General features: G+C 41.5%; 1 protein-coding gene across 1 annotated transcript in view; it reads left to right on the forward strand.

Moving 5' to 3' along the window:
• The first annotated feature begins 5,068 nt into the window (after window positions 1-5,068).
• The window catches only part of PRKG2 (protein kinase cGMP-dependent 2), a 59,422-nt gene continuing 39,416 nt past the window's right edge, over window positions 5,069-25,074 (forward strand). Inside the window, exons 1-3 of the mRNA XM_063309961.1 lie at window positions 5,069-5,598; window positions 20,089-20,255; window positions 24,204-24,317. Coding sequence (XP_063166031.1) covers window positions 5,084-5,598; window positions 20,089-20,255; window positions 24,204-24,317 — 796 coding nt within the window. The 5' untranslated portion in view covers window positions 5,069-5,083. The remainder of the gene's footprint in view (window positions 5,599-20,088; window positions 20,256-24,203; window positions 24,318-25,074) is intronic.

Genomic DNA, 25,074 nt, shown 5'->3' on the forward strand with positions numbered 1-25,074 from the left:
TGGCCTATTAGTTTTTTCTTTTGTGTAAATTCTCACAGCACCATCCCTGGGATTTGCATTTTGAAGTACTGAGAAAGCTGTAAAGGCACAATTAGTGAATTTTATGTAATAACTTTGTCATTTTTAATTAGAACAAAGTAAAATGATAGAGGGGAGGAAGGCAGAGCAAGACTCCAAGGAATATTGCTATCAGGGTTTGGTTTGCACATTGAGCCCTTTGATCAGAGGTAGCAATTAGAGTAATTTTAGTGAACAACTGGAGAACTCATAAATTCAGAGGAACAGATGATACGGGGATTTAGCCTCCATTTTTATGGTATCACGTGGTCTTAGGGACTTTTATGGATGTTTCAGGACAGTGAGAGAGTTACATCCTTTTTTCTAGCTCCTTTATTAGCTGCATGAAGGGCAGAAATTTAGCAAAGGAACATGCCATAATAATCTGTTGCCTTCTTTCCTGCTTTGCAAATCTTATAAATCTCAAAATTCTGATGGGGAAAAAAATGCAGTCCCTTTCCTTGTGATTGCATATTTTTTCTTGTCCTGGCTCCAGTATGCAGTAAATAGTAATGGTTTCAACCAATTCAATGGATGAAGTCAAGATTCATAGGACCTCAGCCTCAGGATATTTTTTGTAATACTGTATATATTATATTATGTATTGATTTTGTAACTCTTCCTTTCATACAATGTTTTTTAAAACATCTCAAATGTGCTTGCTTTTGGTTGTTTCTCAACTGTTATGGGAAAAGTCTGTCAACTGATACTCTCCCCACCATACAAAATATCTAAGACATAATAGCTTATTAACAAGTTTCAACTATTATGTAAAGCTTGTGTAGTCTGGCACACATCTCAAACCCAGATTTTTTTAAAAAATCCTTTGCCAATACATAGACTTGTTTGGGCATCACTGAAGATTCTACATGTCAACCTTGTTTCTAGGAGATGAGATTTGCAATTGTGTTGCAGACCTCAATAGGAGCTTGCAGGTGTGAAATGGATAATCTTGGGGATAACTTCCGAAATCTAGGACAATCTTTCCCAGTAAAAACAAGGCTTTGCAAAAGAGCTTTTCACAGATTCATCTGGGCTTAAGTCGTCCTGAGTCGAACTCAGCCTTCCTTAGGGATTCTAACAGAATTTTTAAAGACCTTCCCAGCCAGGTTTTAAACATGATTATTGCCACAATTTGTAAGTCGGCCAGAGCCCTAAAGAGGAATGGGTGGCATCCACGTTTTAAAAATATATTCAGTATTGTAAATGGGCATCATTCACTCGGGACAGCTGAATGAGAGAAGCTGGGTGTGCCGCTGAACAACGCTGTGAAGGAAGGAAGGAAGGAGGGAGGGAGGAGAGAGAAAGGGAGGAAGGAAAGGAGGAAGGGAAGGAGGAAAGGAGGGAGGGAGAAGAGAGAAAGGAAAGAGGGGGAGAGGGGGAGGGGGGAGAGGATCCCCCCCCAGACTACCGCATTCACACATGCAAGTCATGCCCCGGAGCAAAGTGTGGATCCCACCGCGCTGGCTCCCCTCCTTCTCTCCGCGTTCCTCGCAGGTGCCGCGCGCCCTCCAGGGAGTAAACAAGCCGGCCGCTCGGCGCGCGGGCCCGAGGCTGCGCCGCTTCCTCTACTAGCCCAGGCGGACCAGCAGCCTCGCCTCGCCTCGCCCCCTCCCTGCCGCCGCCGCCGCCCGTGCCCCTCCTTCCCCCCCGCGCGCGCGAGGCAGCCTTCCCCTGCAGCCTGCGTGCCCGGCTGTCCTCCGCGGCTCTCCCGAGCAGTCGGGGCGGCGGGCGAGCGGGAGGCGGCAGCGGTGCCCACGCGACGCGCTGCCCGCCTTCTGCGCACTGCCTGTCCGCCCGGCTGCCTTTCGCTCGCTCGCTCGCTCGCTCGCTCGCCGGCCCGCCCGCCGCCGCCGCTCTCTCGGCGCTGCTGCTGCTCCGCGCCGGGGGCCGGCTGGCTCCGTCTTGCCGAGGGGCGCAGGAACTGGCCGGGGCACGGGGAGGGCTGCCCGACCGCCCAGGTGAGTACGCCAAAGCCGGCGGAGCTGCAGGAAGGGATGGAGAGGAGGACGCAGGCGCGCGCGCTGGGAGAGGGGGAATGTCGGGGTGCAGCGGCGACCCTATTGGAAGTTCACGTGTAGGACGGACGGACGCACGGCGGTGGTTTGTGCGCCGTGGCATCCCGCTTCCGCTGCTTTGCTTGGAAAGGGACCGGCGAGCCGGGCGCGGGCAGAAAGAACGGCCCCCTCCTTTGCAAGGGGCGACTTGTCCCAGTGTCCGGATGGGACTCTCCCATTCACACGTACGCTCACGCTCACTTTGTGTTCTCTGCCTCCAGCCATCCCGAGGAGCGCGCGCGGCTAACGTGCAGCGGAATCCCGTGGGGATGGAAGGATAGAAAGGACTGGACTGGGGTCCAGAAGGACTGACGCCTTGCGAACGATTCCTTATTTGACCTGGGCTGCTGCTGACTGTTATGTCTGTAATAATAATCCACCACGGTTGTTGTTTTACTGCTCCCCCGCCCCCCCATTTTATAGCTCCAGATTGGGTTTTTTTTTAAAGGCAGAGGTTCTGAGAGGTGCTTGTTTGCCCCTGGCCCGCAGTGGTGTGGGAAGGGAGACCCAGGCGTTGTTTCAGGACCGACAGATAGAAGAAGGGTTTCACTTAAAGGGTGGTGGGCTTTGCGTGCAACATGTTGCCATTCAAAATACAGTGAGGTTCAAAACACAACAGAAGTCCCCTGTCTTCTGGCACTTCACTCCAGATGGAGAGAGCCACTGAAGATACTGCACCTATTAAAGGGGGCTTTCAGGTGCACTAAACTGCGAACTGTTAGGCTTTCCCTTCAAACTGCAATATTTCCCTTCTATGTTTTCTGGAAGAGATGGATGGACGAATGTCAGGGAAAAGCGAATGATCAGGATAATTTTTGTCTAAGAGATATAAATCTATGTGGTTTTTCTCCCTTTCTCCATGCCATACACAGGGTATTGGGGATAAATCAAGTTTATGTAACAGAAGCATTTTGCTAGGGTGTCTCTCTATCAGTGGGGTGCAAGGATGGAACAGGACTGTTTGATTGGAGTTTGGCTTCACTCATTCATTCATTCATTCATTCATTCTATAGCTTCTTGTGGTAGAAGAAGAAAGAAGAGATGAAGTTCTGATGTGACTTCATCTCACACACGGGTTACTGTGTCGGTTAATTAATTGCTGTAGCAAAAGAGAGAGGTGGAAGGTTTTTACTTCTCCGAGCAACCAAAGTTTCTGTAATCAATACAAGTTTGTTAGGAATGTTCAATTTACCCAGTCTGGTGCCCCCTAAATCGGATGATTCAGCTCCCCTGCCAGCATGAAGCTATAGTCCAATATAACTGAAATGCATCAGGCTGAGGAAGCGTTAGCATTATTTGGGAGTGTAGGTGCATGTAATATGCAATGGATCCCTCTGGAAAAGTTCAGATCCTCAGTGGTTCTGGTTTTTCAGAATTTTAGAGCATGTGAGCTGGGGATGGGAAACCTCTTTTTTTTGGTTCTCCAAAAGCTGCATTTCTACCAAAAAAAAAAAGTTAAGGAAGATACTCTAGATACTCCAGCATGAGGTGAAGTTGTTGGACTACGAGTAGGGAGGTCCAGATTCAAGTTCCCCCTCCTCCATGGAAGCTCACTGGGTGAATTTGGACCAGTCACTTTGTCTCAGTTCACCTTATCTCACAGGATTGTTGTTGTAGGAAAACAGTTGAAGAAGGGATGGCTACATTTGCCGCCTTGCACTGCTGGAAGAAAGGTGGGACATAAACTATATCGATTCAGGCCAGACTAGATGGGAAAATTGAGGAAATGAAAGAAGAGGGTAAGGGAGGCAGGGAGAAAACTAAATTTCAACAAAGGTGAATAAACAAGAGAATGCAATCCAATTTGAATTAAAAGGGAGATTTTTATTTGCTAAATGTTGTAATGGGAAGATATAAAAAATAGCTGTCACAGGTAAATCCATCATGAGCGATGTCAACTCAGCCAGGTGTAATTTTAAAGCTTCAAATTGTTCTTGGGAACCTGGATTTTGTGCTTCCTTCTGGCAGGAAATGATCATTTGCCTGTGTCCAGTTGGGGGGCCTTTTGACTTGAAAAATAGAGCCAGGACATGCCACAGAGAAAAAGGAATTCGTTTATGTTGCTATATGCATTTACAGCGTTGACTTTTTGTCCAAGAGAATAACCAGTTTTCTGAATACAAGTGGTTTGGGTTCCCTGAAGTTAGCAGTAAATTCTGGCCTTGTGAAAAAGCAATTCATACCCCTTCAGAAGATTTTTCTCCATGCTGTGAAGAGGATCTACGGACTGTTCCATTTGTATCCTGATTTAACTTTGCTCACCCACTCACATTGTCAAAAAAAGTCTTTTAAACTTGCATTATGCCAAGATGTGTTCAGCCTGTGAAAGCACTGAAGAATAAATGAGATTGAAACAGCATGAAGAAAATCCTTTGGTGGCAAAATCCAGCAGGAACTACTGGAAGAGCGGGGGCGGGGGACACACACCTGGTTGTTTGATTATTTTGGCATTTGGAAATTTGACAGTGTCTATCTCTCTGTTGGTTTGATAATTCAGTATTTTATAAAGTGCTCTGTTGCAGAGATTTCCCAGTTTTTTCTTTAACCTGTGTGATGTGGGCTTAGATATAAAACATTTTCTGCCTTTTCCCCTCAAAATTTGTCAGCTCTCTTACAAGCATCAAGGAGATGGTTTCTCTCCCCAGTTCACCTCTCCAGTCCTAGATTTTCAATGTTTGGTTTTATTTTCTGCCAATCATCTGAGTTCAGAATTTCAAGTTTGAGTATGAGAAACTTGTGATTAAAATGTGCAGCAAAAGCATCGGCTTTTGGTTTGGAGTGGTTGGCAAGCAGATATATATCTGCTAGTTAGATATAAGAAGCTATTAGAAAAAATCACAGAGGCTGTCCATGTGAAGGAACTTGCCCATTGCCAACTTTTCGCTTTTAAGGTAAAGGCTCCGATTCTTCTTTTGAACAACACTGTCACAAGGTTTGATCCGTTTTCTTTGCGTAGGTCACCGGCCCCGATGGGAAATGGTTCGGTGAAACCCAGGTACCTGAAGAGGCCAGACAGCCATGTTGGAACCTGTCCGGGTTGTTCCAGTTGCAGCAAGGTCCTGAAAGACCCAGGGTTGAGCATCAGTACAATAACGGGCGCTGCCGATATTCTGAGAAGCAAGATTTGGGAGCTTGAAAAAGAACTGAAGAGGCAGGAGGAAGAGTTACACGAAAGGAACTATCACATCCTTGAACTCCAGGAGCAACTTGCCAAGCAAACCAAGACCATCTCAGATCTCACTGAGGAGCTCAAGTGTAAATGCATCCAGCTGAACAAGCTCCAAGATGTTGTGGTCACCCAAGGGACAAATCCTTTCCTGTTTTCCACCCTGATAGAGGTACCCAGGGCCAGCCAAGTGGCAGGCAGCAACAGGAGGAGGGGTGCAAAGGAAGGGGTGTCTGCAGAGCCCACCACCCGAACGTATGACCTAACGGAGCAACCTCGGTTTTCTTTTGAAAAAGCCAGAGTCAGGAAGGCCTCCAGGTGAGCAAGTCTCTTGTTCCAGTTATACGGTGAAGCATGGTATTGGGGGATCAGTGTGCTTAGCACACTGCGCTGGGCGTTGTCCAGGATGGTTACTCAGGATGATGCTTGCCACTGTGAAAAATCGGCCAGGCTCTTTATTTTTAAAATGTATTTTTATGCTGCTTTTCAAGACCAACATTTCCACTCTCATGCTGGGGCACCCTAGGGCATCACTAGGGTTTGTCTGGCAGGAGTACATGTATATATAATGCAGAAATGTAGTGCAATGGACGTTGAAGCTTGGTTTGCATGTAACAAGCCATGATGTAGTGTGATTTGGGGATGTCATCTACCTTATAGGGCTAAGGATGATGGACAAAGGCTTCTCAACCCATGGTGGTTTGAAAAACCCAATGTAAGATATCGGCCATGTGTTTTAGTATTAGGTAGAATGTTTTTTTTTTCATTTCTCAAGTAGTTTCTATATGATGGCTATAATTAAAGTCCTGGACCGAGCTTTGAATCTTTGGATGCATGTTTATAGTTCTTTCCACATTTGGTGTCATTTGGTGTCATGCCAAACCATTTGGTGTCATGTGTCTGTCTGTCTGTCCATCCATCCATCCATCCATCCATCCATCCATCCATCCATCCATCCATACATCCATCCATCCATCTAAAAATAAATAATAGAATAATAAAAACACAGATCATATGCATCTAGAAAAACAATTACTTAATCAAATAAGATGGTATTTAAGATTTCAAGATTCCATTGCAGTGGGTCAGTCTGTGAGGCAGATTCCTTGTTTGCAAGGAAGTATTTGTTTTCCAAGCAGCTTGCATCTGTTGCATCTGCATAAGAGGAGAACAATTTGGGGTGAGAAGAGAAAGGTAGGGAGAAGAACTTATAGATCAGACAGGTGCACAAGAGCTGATGCCAGTGCTTAAATGTAAAATTCACTACTTGCAAATGAAGAGACCATAGGCTGTTTTTTCCTTAAGGTCCACTGGAGTGATTTTAAATGTGTGCCTTATACTTTGTGCTTTAATTCTGCTCCCTGTGAAGATTTTCTTCTCTTTTTTTGCCAATGGAAATTATCTCTGTGTTTGCAACTTAGGTTAATTATGGTGCATGTACACAATAGGGCTGTTTTTATAGCTGATGCTGATGCTTGCAATAGAGCAGGAAAAAAAAACAAATATGATCCCAGGCTTAGAAATGCCTATTGCCCTTCCTAAGTAAACACTGCTTTCAAACAGCAAAGCTATGGAGCTTCTACAAAGTAGACTTTTTCTTCTTCTCTGCTTTTCTCATTTATGCACAAATATTGATAGAGGTTAGAGGAAATGTACAATAATTAAAACCACAAGAACTTGTTTAAGAAATTGTGCTGTCATGTACCATAGCGCTTGGTTGGTTATATTCTTATTGCTCCTCTTTTCCATCAAGTCTCCTGTTCTTCTAGAACAGTGTTTCTCCACCTTGGCAACTTGTAGATGTGTGGACTTCAACTCCCAGAATTCCCCAGCCAGCTGGGGAATTCTGGGAGTTGAAGTCCACACATCTACAAGTTGCCAAGGTGGAGAAACACTGTTTTAGAAGCTTTGTTCTTTCAAGATGCCTCATCTGATCAAGTCCTAGGATTCTTAGGTCAGAATAATAGTTGGGCTCACAGCCTTTATGAAAGGAACAGTGGTGTTCAGAAAAGGGACGTTGGCAAAGGACATCAAAGAAGTCAAGATGGTGGCCACTCCCCCGCAGTCATGCCTCGGTCTTTGATTGTGCAGTCATGGCTGCCATCTTGATGTTTTTTGACACCCCTTTGCAGATGCCCCATCAGAAAATCTCCCAAACTGAAATCAAGGGCTGGTTCTAAACAGAGCCCTATTCTAGACAACAAATATATAAGAAATCACCAATCTAAAGGCAGGAGGACACACTTAAAAAAAACCTACATAGATATATTAGACTTATTCATTGTGGGAACAAACTTCTGGACTGAATAAATATTTAATCTGGTCCAGCACATTTTAGTTCTGATAGATGATACACTGCCAGAATTTAACACTAGAACTGGCAATCACTTTATTAGACTTTTTGGCCAGGTTGGACAACCAGCAACTCCTGGGGTGCATTAAGACTCAGGGCCTGTTTCATGCAGCTACAGCAACCCTCTCTGATGAGGGGGAGATGGGCGGTGATAAATTTGATAAACAAACAAATAAATAAATAAAATGACTGAATATTGGAGACATGATTTCCTGCCATTTTGAGACAGGAAGTACAAAAATGTTGAAGCATAAGCTCTGAAATGGGCTTAAAAATAATTCAAACAATAAGTCCTCTATATGTTTGCCCAATGTGACCTTGTTGTGTCACCCCCCTCCCCATTAAATTTGGCACAGCTACTTTCCCACCACTGGTTTAGGCTATTAGTTGGTCAGTAGCAAGTCAGAGTTATGTGATAATCAACCCTAGTTCTTTAGGCCCAGCTGTTCAGCCACATGGGTAAGAAACTGAGATATTAGCTGCCTGCTGTGTCACATAATGATAATTTTTCCATGTTGTTATGGAAACAGTTGATGACTCTGATGGGTCAGTGTGTGGTATATTCTGCTCCCAAGGAGAAAGGAACTTTTTAGAGATTATATAAATGAATCCTGTAGGAATTTTGGCTCCACCAGAAGGAAATATAGATCTGCAGAGAAAAGGGAAGCAGGCTTGAGAATAGTCGGGCTTTTTCTCATCCTCCTTCTGGGGCTTCCCTCAAGAACTGCAAAGCATAAAGATATTTTTAAAATGGGAGTTACCTTTTGTTTGAATGTAACAGCATTAAGTGGAAAAAACACTATTGGCTGTGTGAGATATATGAGCTGGGCTGGTGTTTGTTCAGTCTTCTAATCATGGCCCCTCTGACAATCAATTAAAAAAGTAACCAGATCTTCAGGTACTGGTGAGTCTGTTCTAGTATAAAATTGTGCTTCATCCATCTCTAAAAGGAACCCCACTATTTCTGGATCCCGCAACATCAGAGTTTTATCCTTCAAGGATAAATCTCTGCAAAAACTCAGGCCTATCCTGCAACCACTAAGCCCATCTTGAACCAATGATTATACCAGATTACAGCTTTTCTGATTCCTAAATATTGAGTTTCAGACTTCTAGAAGGTCGGGATGGGTCCCACGATCTACTGTGGCCACAAGGGCCTTTTCTCACATCCTCTCAATCACAGCACCAATATCTGTTGGCAATCTTTTTTTTTCTTCCACAGTGTTGCCTTCATCTCATCTCTCTTCATCTTTATCTCGTCATCATCTCATCACACTCATCCCCAGCATATGGGGGAGGCAGTTTCAGTTGTCCTTAGATGTACTAGTGTTATAGTGTTTTCTCCTGTATTTCTGTAGAGTTCAAGGTGTATAAAATGAGTCATATGCCATACATTATCTTGGAAGGAAGTCAGATGGCTGCATGACTTGAAACACAGACAACAGAGGCAGGCAGAGATCAGCAACAGGACAGCAAATTTCATGCCAGTATATTTTTTTGGCTGGCTCAAGGATGAGTGGAGAGGACTTCATCTCAGCAGTAAAGAAGTGAGTGTAGTCACTCACAGTTGTGCTGTATGAATGGCAATCAAATAGCCTTCTGGAATTCCCAGCAGTCATCCAAACTAGGAATGATGGATGTCATCGTGCTACACACCTGGAGTGTGTAATGTGAAGAAAGTTCACTGTATCTCTACCCCTTTATAGTGAAATGCCCTGGGTTTATATGTTGATCATTGTTCCTGGAAAGTGGAGGTGTGGGCATGGAGAAAGGTCCCAGAAGATAACAGATGAGATACAAAATGAACTAGAAGCCAATAAACATCCTGAGGCACTTCTAATGTTTTTCATGTAGTGATACCGATTGACCTCTGCACTTAGCAAGTTGCAGCCTCTCTTATATCTTCACACAACCCCTTTTTTAATATATTCATCTTAAGAATAAGCTCTCTTCAGAATTAACTGTTGTGTGAAGGTCAGAAATCTCTGGATCATTTTCCCCAAACGCAGAAATGAACAAAACTGTTTCATCTGTTGCCTTGGGTTGTCTATTAACACAGTGTTGCAATTCTGTCTTTTGTTTGAGTTTTAGAGGTGTTTTTCCATCATCCTACAGTCATATTCCCAGGGCAGTTTACACAAAGTATAAAACAATGAGAAATATAAACCAAAACCCAACAGTAGACATTTTAAAGTAGGATAAAGCAGTCAGCAAAATCAACATTTTATTCATTTATTTATTGTTCAAATTTCTATCACCGCCCATCTCTCCTGAAAAGGGGACTCTGGGTGGTTTTAATGACAAGCATGGGAAAATAAAATGAAACTTTTGTGTGTCATCATAGAGATGGCCCTTCTTTACTTCCAGTTGGGATGGTGGGGCTACAAGAGAAATGTCTTAATGTGCATAACTGAATGGAGGCACCAATAGAAGAGAGTATCTGTAGCTCAGGGTTGAACTGTGGAGTTCTTGGTACTCTCTGAGTTTGGTTGTTTCCTTACAGATGTTTCATTACCCAAGTGGGTGACATCATCAGTGACGTTGTATGGAGGCAGTTTGTTCAGCACACATCCTGGTCTGTTACAAAGTCATGTATGGAAGTAATTCTGTATCCCTGTATATACTGTATTAATTATTTCCTGATTTTCTAGGCCATACATGACATACAGTTCAGAAATATCTCTAGGTAATCTCAGATATCTACACAATAAAATCTGTCATAAATCTGAAGAGTTTTGTTCACCTAAGAATAAGGGTCTTATAACTATATTTTATAAATAGGGCCTGGAATAAAGCTGCAAGACATCCATGCTGCAGTCCAAAGTGAAGCTGTAAAATTTTATTCAGAACATTCTGTTTTCTGCATTGGGCTAAAGGTGCAAATTTTATATGCATGCATGCTACACGATCAGTTTTCTTTGGAAGACCCAATACTGTGATCCAGAACTTCATGACAGGCATAATTTTTCTAGGCCTTTGATAAGTTGACCAAAGTTGGTCTGGAGTCATCAATAAAAATCAAGAGTGATGGCTGTTCTCTTTTGATGTTCTTTCCTCCTTACCCTCTATTTTGTTAGCTTGAAGGTGGCCTGAAGTCTTCATTAATTACAAAGTTGGTGAGGCTGAATTAAACAAAAGTCTTCTACATTTTTTGGGTGCTGTCTTTTTCAGCCTTTTCTTTTTCTTGGACCAATACATCATAACTGAAAGCTTTTGCGAATAAGCCAGGGATCAGCAGGACAGCAACATGGCACACCTGTTTGATGTGCATCACCCCAAGATTAAATTTCACTTTATTTTTACATGGATTGAGTTCATGTAAACTCTCTTCTTGTGAGATCATACCCCGGATCTCCTCGGATATCTGTGTTCTCACCTGAAATCTTGAGAGATGTCAAGTAGGAACCCCAACGATTTTGACCATTAATTTTTTTCATTTTATTATTATTTTTTGGTTCCTGTACCTGCAGTACCCTTGTAGTACCTGCAGTACCCTTGCAGACCAGACCACTAGAGGTCCCCAGACCATGCTAGTGGTGGGTGGAGCCACAGAGGAGAGCAGTCTCTCTCTCTCTCTCTCTCTCTTTCTGTCACATAAGAGACAGACATCATTCATCCTACTTGCAGGTGGGCAGATACAGAAACACCATTCATACCCTCAAAACACCACCAGAGCATGAAGTGAAAAATGAATTGCACTGCTTCTTGTTTCTCAGATTCAGTGCAGATGGTGCTGCCTTCACTTGCCCCTAACTTTCCCTGTACTTTTCCAGACTTGGAAAATGAGGGGTAAGAAGACCTTGAGGAGTACATTTTTTTAATAAGATGCTCTTGGTGCATTGAGATTCATGGCTTGAAGTGGAGTGACTTTGCTTAGAAAATTCTGCAAGAGAATTGTGTATTTAACCCCTTTAGTTCTGCTTCTGTGATTTCCTTATTGCCATTCTTTCTCTTTCCACTCCACAGGTTTGGATGTTGTTTCACCCTTAATATCAGATCATTATTAAACTGAAGATATTTTATAGGAAAACACAAACAAGTTTGCATTTTGTTTCATGAATAAACATTTATAGAAAAAAAGTAACTGCACTGGGAGGGTTTTTAATGGAATATATATATGTATGTATATTTTCTCCATAATGAACAAGTCCGCCAGTAGAAATAAACATTACAAAGGGAATTGTTGGCTTGGGGTAGGGGAGGTAATAAGGAAGTAATAATTTGGGAGAACAAAATAAGCATTCAGTTCATTAGGGTATGTTGTGCTTTGATGGGCTGGAAAGCAGAATAATGCAGAATAGATGGAATGCAATGGTTAAGTAGAGTTCAGTGCCAAATGGGGAGCTGCTGGTAGAGTAGATTGGGAGGTGGATCAAAATTATGGGATGTGGATCATGCATCTTCGGTCCCATTGAGGGGCTTCTGTGTGATACTGTAGCTCTCTGAGACAACCAGCATCTGATCTGGAGCTCTCCAAAGCATTGGGAATGTTTCAGCGAAAGGAAGGAAGGAAGGAAGGAAGGAAGGAAGGAAGGAAGGAAGGAAGGAAGGAAGGAAGGAAGGAAGGAAGGAAGGAAGGCCTGCAACAAATCACCTCTATGACTATAAGCTTTTTCCCATATGAAAAGATGAACGCTTATTAGGGTGAAGGAGGGAGGAGCCTGGGAGTCTGAAGGTTTGTTTTGATTGTTATTATTATGTTGATTATTCATTTGTTCTAAAGACAACAAATGAATAATCAAAATGTTTGGGGCAAGTTTCTTTCTATCTTCTTATCATGACTGACTGCACTTGGTTGTACATTTGGAAGACAGTACAGTGCCTAGCTGATCCTGAGTGGTCTTGAGAAAACCTGGTAGGGTTAGGACCTGGATGGGAGATCATGAGGAACACCCTGGGCTGTAGACTGGGAAACTGAAAGAACTTCCCAGAAGAAAGCAGCAGCAAGCAATTTCTGTATTGTTGCAAAGAAAACAACATTGGTATGACCTGTAGCCAAGCCCAACTGTACTTTCACTGTATTAGCCTATCTTAGGTGAGTAAGAATAGCGGAAGAACTTTCGTGGAGTCGGTGAAAGAGGACTTTCAAATCTATCTTCATTCTTTCATCCCTTCTTTATTCCAACTTCTGTTTTCCTAAATTTTTTCTCTTTTCACTTTAAAATTGTAAGCTGTTTATATAGTGATCCTTTCCGTACTCTCTCTTCTTTTATTACTGGAGTATGATTATCAATTGTCAAGCAATAGCACGTAATATAATGAAATAAAATTATCTCCCTCTTGCGAAAACATTGGTAACCTAAGAATATAAGAAGAGCTGTGTTGTAAGGCTGCATGCATTGCTTAGCATTTAATCTTCCAAAGCTGTTCGGAGTGTATAGGAACATGAATGTAGCACTTGCCTGGGACACCTTAACGTCGTTATGATCCTGGGAAAAAGCTGTTTCAAGGTGTTGTGAAGACAAGTGCTTTATTTGCAGTTCTACATCCTCCAAAACACTTTTTGAAGATCAAAATAAAACCACTATTGTACTTTATAAGATGTGAACCTGTTTTGCACTGAAACAGGTTTATCTAACTATGGTTTACTAAATACCCTAACTGGCTGGGCTAACTGGATTCACCTATGCTAAACCAAAACCAAACAAAAACAGTTTTTTTTCCCAGTTGTGACCAGTGAGATTCCACCAGAACCTTGACAAGAAGCCACCCTATCATATTTCCATTCCCAATTACCTCTAGAGCAGTGTTTCTCAACCTTGGCCACTGGAAAATGTGTGGACTTCAACTCCCAGAATTCCCCAGCCAGCATAGGGAGCCATGTTGTATGCTCTCCCCATTGAAATGCAACTGGTCACAGTGAAACCACAATGTGTAACCCTGCATGGCCTCCTAATCTGTTTGAATCAGATTTGATTCTTTCCCAGAATGCCAAATCAGGGTCTACACCAAATATTAGTGAACAGTCATACAGAAGGGCTGTTGCACATTTCATCTTCAGATATTCCACAAAAACATACAGTATGATGGGATTTCTTATGTGGATGTATTAGCAATACCAACTCATGATATATTTCTGGGATCATGACCCATTAAGGCTACCTGGAGGAAAGACAAGTATAGTCTTTAATTGGAGGTTGGACTGGTTTGATGCAAAGCTTAAATTTTGCCATTTTCCTATGAGCTTTTCCTCTGCCTTTCCCTCAGGCACTGGGGCAGGGTGATCTGTGAATCTGCCATTTGAGGCTGAGTTAATTAACTGGATTTCCTCCAGGATAGCTGCTTCCTGTTTATTATTTTTATCTGATTATTATTTACTGTTTTAAACCCTTGTGAGCTACCCAGAACTGTCGATGCACCTTACAAGGATGCAGCTTCTGCAGGCTTAGAAATTAAAATTATAAATAAAACAACTACAGTAAGTCTTTGGATATTACCTTTATGGCTAAGAAGGAGACAGCAGAGGTCACCTGCTTTGCCCTGAGGGAGCCCTCAGTTTCATCACGGAGGGGGGGGACTAAGTCTAAAATTGACCATTATCCTGTTAAGCCTCTAGCCTTCTTCTGAAAGCTAATTTTCCTTCTTTCTGTCATATACTGGTTTGTGTGTGTGTGTGTGTGTGTGTTATGTTTGCCAGCACACACAATTATATTTCTAATATATAAAAGACCATTCAGGGAGGAAAAAAAAAGCTATATAAACCACATAACTAGGAAAAACAAGATTGCTCTGAAGTTTTTATGTGTTTTCACATACAGATTTCTCCATTTGAATTCCCAGAATCGGGTCCCCTAGAGATCATATTCAGTGAACTGGCCAAACTTGGTTCAAGTTCTTCATTTTCTGTTCTATTTAGATATTCCTTAGTAAAAACTACTTATGGGTTAATGTATGCTTATGAAATTTGTTTTTTAACTGAACACCGTGACCTATTTACAACATAGCTTTTAATAGGGAGCACCCAAATGTTCAAGGTTTCCATATCAGCCTGCAGATATGATTCCTATGCTCTCATGGTATTTTTCTAACCTTTTATCACTGCCATTCTTCATTGTCAACTCTGCTGTAACAATGATAAAGGAAATCAATCAAATCACTAAATGAGAAGTGATTGTTCACTGTCAGGGCTTCCCTACAGATCTTACTGTGATGCGTGATTCTCTGGGACCATTTTATGCTGTTTTATTAATCCATGTGTAAAGGGACTTTGAAGCTATCCTGAATGGGATGTGGAGATTTGCTTCCCTGGACAGACTGTTTCAGAGGCAGTCATAATAGTTAGCCATTGTTTTAGAAGCAAAGGCTGCCCTTTAAGTTAGCTATGGGTTCAGGTTTGCTCATTTGCAAAAGAATGACTTTCTTTTTAAATCCATTCAGTTGTGTCCAATTCTTGGAGACTGTGTGGTGGTTTGCCATTGCCTCCTTTCTAGGACTGTGAGAGAGTGACTGGCCCAAGGACACCCATTTGGCTTTGTGCCCAAGACAAGACTAGAACTCTCAGTCTCCCGGTTTCTAGCCTGATGCCTTAACCACTACACCAAACTGACTCTCTTATTTTATTCTTACTTTATATTATTCTCATTTGCAAAAAAACAATAAAGAAGGTCTAATGTCTCAATTTTAATGGGCTCATGTTATGTGAGCATGGACAGACCCATTTGGCAGGAATTTGGGGACAGCAGCGAATAGAGTAACTAAAATGGTAAAAGGATTCATGTCCCTTCGTTTTGAGGAAAATAAATCTTTAGTACAGAGATAAGCAACACACAGCCCTCTAAAAGTTTTGGACTAGAGCTCCCACAAAGCCTTGTCATTACTGATTGGAGCTAAAGACCAAAACGTCTGGACAGGAGGAAATGCTCCTTCTCCTAACAGTATAATAAAACTTTCTGCTACAGGATTTGGAAATGACCACTGGCTTAGATGGTTTTTAGTGGAAATGACAGTGATCCAGGAAATATCTGTCAACGACTACTTATGATGACAACTGCATGCAACCACTGTTAATAGAGAATATCAGCTCTTGGGTATTGTAGCTGCTTGGAGAAAGAACAGGAAAGGGCAGAGAGCTTCATCTCTTGCTGCAGGTTCCCTATGAAGTTGCTAAAATTGATATTGATTATTTACAAAACCTTTGAAAGAACATACTTAAATAACCTGCCTTGGCAAAGCAGCGAGAGGCTGAGTTAAAGATCATGAATTACCTTCTTTTGATCTTAAAACGAAGTCACTGAAAGTGAAATCAGCAGAAAACTGCTTGCCACACATAGGACCAAGAATGTTAAATAAGAGCTGGTTGTTGTCACCGTCTTGTTGGAGATGCAATTCATGAGTAGGTGTACATTGACTCGTAGAATTTGGACCTGACCTGTTACTGACATATTTGGGTTTGCAGTCAACCATATTGTTAACATGGTTGTGTAATCAACCTGATTGTTAACTGACCATTGTACCTGGAAGTCCCATATGTTCTTCCTAGCTATATCCTCCTTATTTTGTGGGTGGGTGGGTGCAGATCACATCAAGAATTGTGGACTCTTTAGGCATGGGGGCTGAATAATAACAATTATTCTGTAACACTAAAGGAGAAATCTAAACTGGAACTATAGCAGTGGATAATTGACATAGGTTGTCAACATTTGAATTTTTTTTGTTTTGTTTTGTTTTTACAAAACAGTGGAAACTTCCCCAAATTCCATAATTCATAAATTATGGGAGCAGCCTGGTTCCTTCTTTTTCCAGGTTCTTTTCCATGAATTTCATCATGGAATCACCACAATACAAAAAGAAAAAAAATTCACACTAGGTTGTTTGTATTTTCCTTTATTTCATCTTCTTTGCTACCTAGTATTCCTGGACCTTCTGTCAAGCACTTCGTCTTTGCTATCAACACCCTCCAGCATTTCGTACTTTGAAGCTGACACAGTTATGAATTGCTTTCGCTTCATAGCTTTGGTCCTTTGTCATAATTAGAACAGCAGCATTGACTTTGGAAGTCAGTTTTCAGATGCATTGGATGCTGCTGAATATTGCTGCACTGTTTTCTGGGTGCTGAAATCTGTTCTGTGGCTGAATCGGCTACCCTGTACTCAGCATGGCTATCTGGCTGTTCTTGTCAAACTATTGGCAGCTTTAGGACAGGGATGAAAGGAAATAGATCAGTATAATCAGAATTGTATGATTCTGTGATCTGTGGGATATCTCTAGGAGATTTGCAGTAGATTACCAAGATTTTGTCAGCCCTTTGAAAAGACCCGGTCAGGAAACAGATACCATATAAGGACTACTGGAACTCTACTTTATTGATATCAGCTCTAATAACAGAATCTTGAAAGAATTATAGCGTTCCTCCCTCCCTCCCTCCCTCCCTCCCTCTTAACCAAAGACAGTCAAGGTGGGACAGTCTTGAGTTTCTTTCTGACCCCCTCCCATCTTTCTGGGCTGATACTTTTCTAATGGCTGCTGCTTCAAGGCTATCTCTGTATTCCTCTACAGATTTTTGGCTCACAATTGTTTATGAACTACAACAAGTATTTCCCCAATTTGGTTGCTCTAATTTTACTCAGTTACCTGTGATGCATGTTAAATGACATTTTGTAAATCACAGAACCCATGTAGTATGGTGGTTAATGGAGATCCAGGTCCAGGTCCATCCTTATTGCTGGATGACTTAGGACCAGTGATGCTTGCTCAGTCCAACCTTCCTTATTTTTTTCCCCAAGTTGTATTATTGCATTATTCTTTTTTTCCCCCCCAAGTTATATTATTGCATTATTCTTATGGGGAAAATGGGAGGAGGCAATGCTAGTACAGCATCTTGAGCTCTTGAATGGAAGGTGGGAAATAAATCTAATAACTAAGTAAACTTTACAAATCAAGAACATTATCCCCCTAAGCAAGAATCATGTCATTTCTTCTGTGAAGCTGGTAATATATTTGTGAATAAATATATCACTAAGATAGGACATTTTTGATAAAATATGAGAAATGCCCTTGAGCATTCCTAAATTTCCATCCTTGCTTAATAAATTAAAGCTAGTAATTAAAACATAAAATATAAAATAATAGACAGTATCATTGGTCATTGCTGTTTACCAAGGCCGTTTGTTTAGCCTAGTATTTATGTATGCAGCATAGGTGTTAGGTAGAAACCATGTCTGACATCATCACATAGGTAACACACATTATGTCATTTGTTGCATAATTTACATAATTTGTGAAATGATGTCATGATGCATCTAATATCATTTTCCTCATCCTTTGCATGCCCATGCCTGACACTGATTCCTCACAATTTCAGGCCAAGAATCTTTCCAAAGCTTGTTATCTAAGGTCGTCCTTACAAGAAATGGTGGAGTTTAGTTCAACTGAGGCTTTCTGCATTAACTCAGGAGCTGTTGCGCCTTCCTATTAGGCAGTGCATATGTTGTCATCTCCAGCTTTGCTTCTCTAGAGGTCTAACGTGGTGAATTTAAAACTCTTTTGGAGTACCATAGGGTAGATATAGAAACCCATCAGGGTTCCACAGGAGAAAGGTCATCATTCCCTCTCCTGAAAGGCAGCATGAGCACCACTACTAATCTTCCTCTGCAGGACACAGCTATATGTAAATAGGTTCTTGGAGATGCACTTTTTATCTACAAGGAGTGATGGTGTGGTCTACCACCATGTACAAACCAAGCACACATCTTGTAATATTTCTCAGAACCCTCTACAACACACTTATTTGGGGTTGGTGCCTACCCTTGGCCTTTCAGTGGAGTTCTGGGGGCCCCACTCTTCAAGGGGATGAAGCCAAGGCTGAAAAGAACATTGATTTAATTAGTCAAATAGAGTCAGTATGATTATCCTCTATGCATTAAAATGTTTTCTCTTTTCTGTCAAGTAAAAATGATAGCTTAATAACTTTCAGATGAGATCTGAAGTTGTACAAAGCTTTGGGAGAGCACATACAGTAGAGGCCTGGGTCTGTGGCAAGGAGAGGTTTTTCATATTTATTTATTTATTTATTTATTTATTTGTCAAATATCTCTACTGCCCATCTCACATACAACGACGCTGGGTGGGTTACAGATAGTAAAATGACAGATCGCTAAAAACAGCACAATGTAATATAAATATAAGTATAAATACACATAAATGCAAATACAAACATAAAAATACAAAAAATGTAAAATGTAAAATTCAAGATGGCAACAAGGTCTTATCCTTGGCACCATCACGGTGCCAACCACCCCCATGAATGGCTATCCCCCCTCCCATCCCAAGTGAGGTGGCATAGCCATGTCTTAACCCCCTTCCAGAAGGTGGGGAGAGTGGGGGCCTGTCTTACCTCTGGGGGTAACGGGAGACAGATTAGACAAGTAAATAGACAAGTTAATGTAGAGAAGGTTCCCTGAAGCAGGAATATTTGAGAAACAGCAACCTATTCTATATTCCTTGAAAGGAGAAATCATAACTTACACTCTGCATGCAGGACTCTTTATTTTTTTTCTCAGAAATGTTCTGCTGGTTTAAATCAATGAAAAACAAACTGAGGATATTTATTCCACATACTTTAGTAAATAAAACTAAAACAGCATGCCAGATTAATTTTATAAGCTGCGTAAAATATATGAATGGCTTTGAAAGTCCCAGATGTATCATTAAGAGGAAAAAATCAGTGAAGTGCATGTAGTATGTTTTAAATGTTTATTAAACCAGTTCAAAGGTTTACTCAGAGGTTTTTTATTGGGCCACCTGAGTGAAAAAAATGAACGTTCACCTGCATGCCTTCCCTTTGATTTTTTTTAGGTCTTAAGAAAATCAGGAAGTCACCAAAACGTTTGATCTGCTAAGTTTAATATGCGTGAAGAAGCTGTACTCAGAAATGCATCTGTTTTTCCTAAGGGTAGATTTAGATTTTATTGGCATTGTATCTGCTCCCCTTGCCTAGTCTGCTCTGTTTGTCTTTCTAATGAATGTAATGCAAAATGAAGTTCCATAGATTCTACATTCTAATTCATACATTCATACATACTAATTCATACATTCTAACAATTCTAATGTAATGAATCTAATGGTTCATACATTCTAAGGCATATAAAAATGAATTTCCATAGAAATACGGAGTGGTGAGAAATTTGCTGGAACATGTCTATAACCACTCACTGTACGTTCTGTCTGGACTATCATATTTAAAAGTTCAGCTAGAAAGTGATATGAAAAAAAAAATAACCGAAGAGGTTAGAGAGAAGCTGCCAGATAGTTCTGAGTTCAGCAGGCGAAGGTGCCAACCTACATGATGAACACTTTGCGTTGCCTCTGAAAAAGGAAGTTGCCTTTGTGGACCTTATGGACCCTAGATGGTGAATTCTGTGACAGAGGAATAGATTGGGTATAATGCTAAGCATTCATGTGTGCAAATTAATCTGACTTTTCTTTCTTTCTCTATTCTGTGTTTTGCTGAACGCAAGCGAGAAAAAGCTAATCACAGATGCTCTGAGTAGAAACCAATTTCTGAAAAGGCTGGACTCACAGCAGATCAGAGATATGGTAGAATGTATGTATGGAAGAACATATCAGCAAGGAAGCTACATAATCAAACAAGGAGAACCTGGCAATCATATATTTGTACTCGCAGGTTGGTAACCATTTCAGTTGTATATTTGAACAATAGACTCTGAAATTTTGCTTCTAAGGCTAAGTTTTAGCCTGTTAATATGGAGGAGAGCCTTGCTGGGATTACACTTGTTCCACCTAGTCCAGAACAAGTTTAATGTAAAAGCTGCCTTCTTGTTAGTATAGGTTAGGTTTCCCAAACTAGTGCTATGAGATGTGTCAGAACTACACCCATATTCCCATCCAGCATGGCCAATTGGAGGTCACTTGATTGGGAAATTCTTGTATATAAGCCCATGGCCATGCGAGTTGGGGATTGTGGAAACTAAAATGAGACACATCTGGAGGAGGCTAAGTTGGTAAAGGAAGACTGTCATAATTGTGTTCATCAAACCTCGTCCATGAGCTTCTTCTTGGATCATGTTTTTATCATCTCACTGCTCTTGCTGTAGACCTGTACAAGATTAAGGCAAAGGGCTAGAAACCAGGAGACTGAGAGTTCTAGTCCCTCCTTAGGCATGCAAGCTGGCTCAGTGACCTTGGGCCAGTCCCTCTCGCTCAGCCCAAGAGCCAATCAGGCGTGGTAGGAGAGTTCTAGTCCTGCCTCAGGAATGAAAGCCGGCTGGATGACCTTGGGCCAGTCCCTCTCTCTCAGCCCAAGAGCCAATCAGGCGTGCTATGAGAGTTCTAGTCCCACCTCAGGAATGAAAGCCGGCTTGGTGACCTTGGGCCAGTCCCTCTCTCTCAGCCCAAGAGCCAATCAGGCGTGGTAGGAGAGTTCTAGTCCCGCCTTAAGCATGAAAGCCGGTTGGTTGACCTTGGGCCAGTCCCTCTCTCTCAGCCCAAGAGCCAATCAGGCGTGGTAGGAGAGTTCTAGTCCCACCTTGGGCATGAAAGCCGGCTGGGTGACCTTGGGCCAGTCCCTCTCTCTCAGCCCAACTCACCTCACAGGGTTGCTGTTGTGGGGAAAATAGGAGGAGGAAGGAGTATTAGGTATGTTTGCTACATTGAGTTACTTATAAAAATAATAAAGGCGGGACAGAAAACAAACTTTGAGACTGCGTTGGAAGCACACTTTCAAAATCACTGTCATGCGGCAGTCTTATATGTTTGCCACATGTTTGCCATAGGGGGAGTTATTAGTCAAAAATGGTGAGCAGCTAATTGCCATTTCCTTAAGCCCACCGGCATGCTATCTATTTCCTTTTTTCCCTTGGTGGGAAGGACTTACTTTCAGACAGATCATTAGGCCATCACTGACCATTTTTAGTTATAACGCCTCTGTGGAACCCAGAAGGATTCTGGTACTTTCCCTTGTAGCAGGTCGGTTTCTATGTATTTTAGTTTAAATAACTAAAGTAAACTAATTCATTAAAATAACAAGGTTGTTTTGTTAATTAAGTGGGGCAGGAAATCTAATAGGTATAAGCAGGGCCATCTAGGTGGGGGTCAAAAAGGTTGATTCTGAACCACATAAAAAGGGGCAGAGTTTTGATCGTGAGATTGTGGCCACTGTCTTGAGTTTTCTGTCCCCCTTCCCTAGAGACCCCTGGTATAAAGGGCGGTATTCCCAAGTATTATGTCACAAGCTCATGGTGTGACTGAGCAAGCCCATCCTTACAATCTTGTACAATACTTGTAAATACTTCGACATTGCCATTTCTCAGGAATGCCTTCTTAATTTAGACAGTTTAGGGTTTCAGGTCAGGTCTCAAAAGGGGTCAGTGTAGGAGCACTGCTGAGATTTTGCTCTCCTAACTTCCCTGGCTTTGGTGATCCAAATGCCTTTTGCTTTTTACCATTAACTCAAGAAGTGGGTTGGGCTGGTAAAAGAATGCCTAAGATGTGAGCAATGGCAAGATATCACAGTCTTTTTCTAAACTCTATCCTGCTCTTTAGGATGGTAGAACGCAAACATACACAAACACTTTGCATATGTATGAGCCAAGATATGTCCTTAAATAACCATGACTAACTCTGTCTCTTAGTTTGACTGTGACAAACTACACTACCACAGTTCTGGAGACATCAATAACTGAATTGAATTGGTTCTAATTAAGCTACTAAAATCAATACTAGGAAGGAAATAGGATTAAAAGCAAAACGGTCCTTTCCTCTCGCCCAGATATTCATCTCAAATTTCCAGTGACTCTTTTAGTGCCAGAACAATAGTTTTTTCTTTAGCAAAATCGGTATTTTGTGAACAGCATACTGTGAAATAGTCTTTTGTTGTTGTTGTTGTTGTTATCCTGAAGGGAGCAATTACTCACAGTGAAGAAAAGGTGCGTTTAGAGGTCTCATACACATGAAATGTCGCTTTTGGTTGAAGCAAGAAATTAAGTTTAGAATATAGAAAGAAGTATTGTTAACAGTAACACAATCCATTTTTCAGCTGCAATAAAAATGAGGAAATGAAAACCCCTGAGCCGAATCTTGAGAAAGAGATTATACCCAATTTTTGCTATCTTTCTTGCAAATCATGCTTCAGACTCATGCAGGAGCTTCCAGGTTTTTTTAACACACACAAACAATCTATTTGCCATTATTTTTAATACCCTGCTCTATAAATTGGCAATGGTAATTTGTATGGGAATTAAATGGCCATAGTTCAGCTGCAGAGCACTTGCCCAAGATTTCTAGGGTTTCTTATGCCAGTAAACCATGGAAAGCTGCTACTTGTCAATATAGGAAAGACCAAGAGCCTGTCTTGGTAGATTGCAATATCCTGTATTTCATTTCTGATTCCAGATCCCTCACTGGAAGTGTGTTGGCAACCCTTTGCACAAACGATTAACCTTATAGTTATGTTACTGATTAGGGTTAGGAAGAAGGATGATCTCTTTTAATGTAGTGTTTCTCAGACTTGACAACTTCCATGCGTGTGGACTTCAACTCTGAGAATTCCCCAACAGGCATGGTCATTGTTGAGAATTCTGAGAGCTGATATCCATACTGTTGGAAGCTGCCAAGGCTGGAAAATGCTGACAGATATGAAATTGTGTTTATGGATATTAATAATATTGGTATATCTAGTCAGCAGTGCCTGCAAGGGGTTGGTGGTAGTCAAAACAGACAAAGTGTGGGATGCAGCAATGCCATGCTAGAACCCATCCTTTTAAAATGTGCATCAGTGAAAGGGACAGGCTTGCATTGTACTGTTGCAGCTACCATCTCACCTGTTTTGATGCCCTCTGCAGATTTGTAATGGTATGTGGGAAAGACCTTGGGAGACGGGCTGAAGGGATGCTGCCTAGGGAACGGTCAGATAAGAGAGAGTAGAGCCCGTAACTGGATAGTGGGCAGAGCAAGAGGCTCAGAAGGGACCCTCCCTAGTTTCTTGGGCTGTAAAGGATATGATGGGAGATTTGTACTTTCAAACTTGCAAGATTCTGTTAATGTAGCTTTACAATAAAGTAGAATTAACTCATCTGGTTGTCTTTCCTGTCTGGTCTATCTTGGAAGGCTGACAAGATTCTGCATCTAGTCTGATGTTGTCTCCCCTGACTGGCAAAATTGGGACAGTTCTTACCCACCATCTCTTACATGATTCATTTTTTTAAACTGTCTGATGATGCCAGGAATTGAACTTGGGATTTTGTAGTTGTGTTCTATCACTGAACTATAAGTCCTTATTAGAATCACAAGTATTTAAGAGACAGAAAACAATCACACACCAAATGTAACACAAGTTCCGGTCTTTAACAACAATAAAAAGAGGCAAAAACAAGGAAGTAAGCTTATTTGAGTGTGTGTGTAATTCAATTACTTGCAATTTGAAATTGCAAGTAGTTTGTAATTAAATAGGTACTTACGAAATTTATTCATTCACGCTTGTTAACAAAAATAAAGTCAAAAATGAAAAACAGATTAATTTTTGGAAAGAGGTACAAAAAGAATAAAAGGAAAGCACAGTTTAATACATAGTTATATCAATTCAGTTTTTATTCTGGTGTTTTTTCTTTTCCAACAGAAGGTAGATTGGAGGTTTATCAGCATAACAAATTTCTATCATCAATTCCTGTGTGGACAGCATTTGGGGAATTGGCTATTTTATACAACTGCACAAGGACAGCCTCAGTGAAAGGTGAGTAGGCTTGCTCCTGAAAATGTGGCAAAAACAGGAAGACAATCCAGAGCTCCACTGTGAGGCTATTTTTACTCACAGCTGAGATGTTATGATGAGATGAAATTCAAAAATTTGTGAATAAAACTTTGGATTGTTTTTAAGAGACAAGAGGACTCTGAAGCCCCAGTTCAGCTACTCAGCTCTGCCCACTGGTGAAGGTCCAGGCTGCTGAGTCTGATGGTACAAATGGTTACAGAGCTTTTCATCCTTCTAGTTGATAAAATTCTGGCCAAACCAATCCTTTATGTATTAGAGCTTCTATAAAGAGAACTAGTTGGCCTCTTCCTGCTTCTTCTGAAATTCTAATCAAATATAAATTAGACTGGTGAGAATAAGATTCTAGGAACATTACTATAAGCACTGGCACATTCAAGCATTCATTCAATGACAGTCAGGAGACCAGGCTCTTTCTACTGTTTTAATGAAGCGAAATGACCAGTACAAGAAGAAAGCCCAATTCCCTCTCAAACTAACTTTTAAAACTACATTCTCTAAATTGCCCTCTACTCCTCTTCCCCCTAGAGCATGCCACCCTGCTTCTCATGCCAGATGGTTCTTCTGATGTTCCCTGTTTGCATGGCCTTGGGGTGGCCAAGGCCAGGGCCACAACTAGGGGGGAGCAAGTGGGGCATGTGCCCTGGGCGCCGCACTGCTGGGGCGCCAAAATGAGCGCTGGGGTGTGTGTGCCAAAATGGGCGTGGAATCCATGTTTGCC

Source organism: Candoia aspera, chromosome 8, assembly GCF_035149785.1.
Source record: "Candoia aspera isolate rCanAsp1 chromosome 8, rCanAsp1.hap2, whole genome shotgun sequence".
In the NCBI taxonomy this organism is placed as follows: domain Eukaryota; kingdom Metazoa; phylum Chordata; class Lepidosauria; order Squamata; family Boidae; genus Candoia; species Candoia aspera.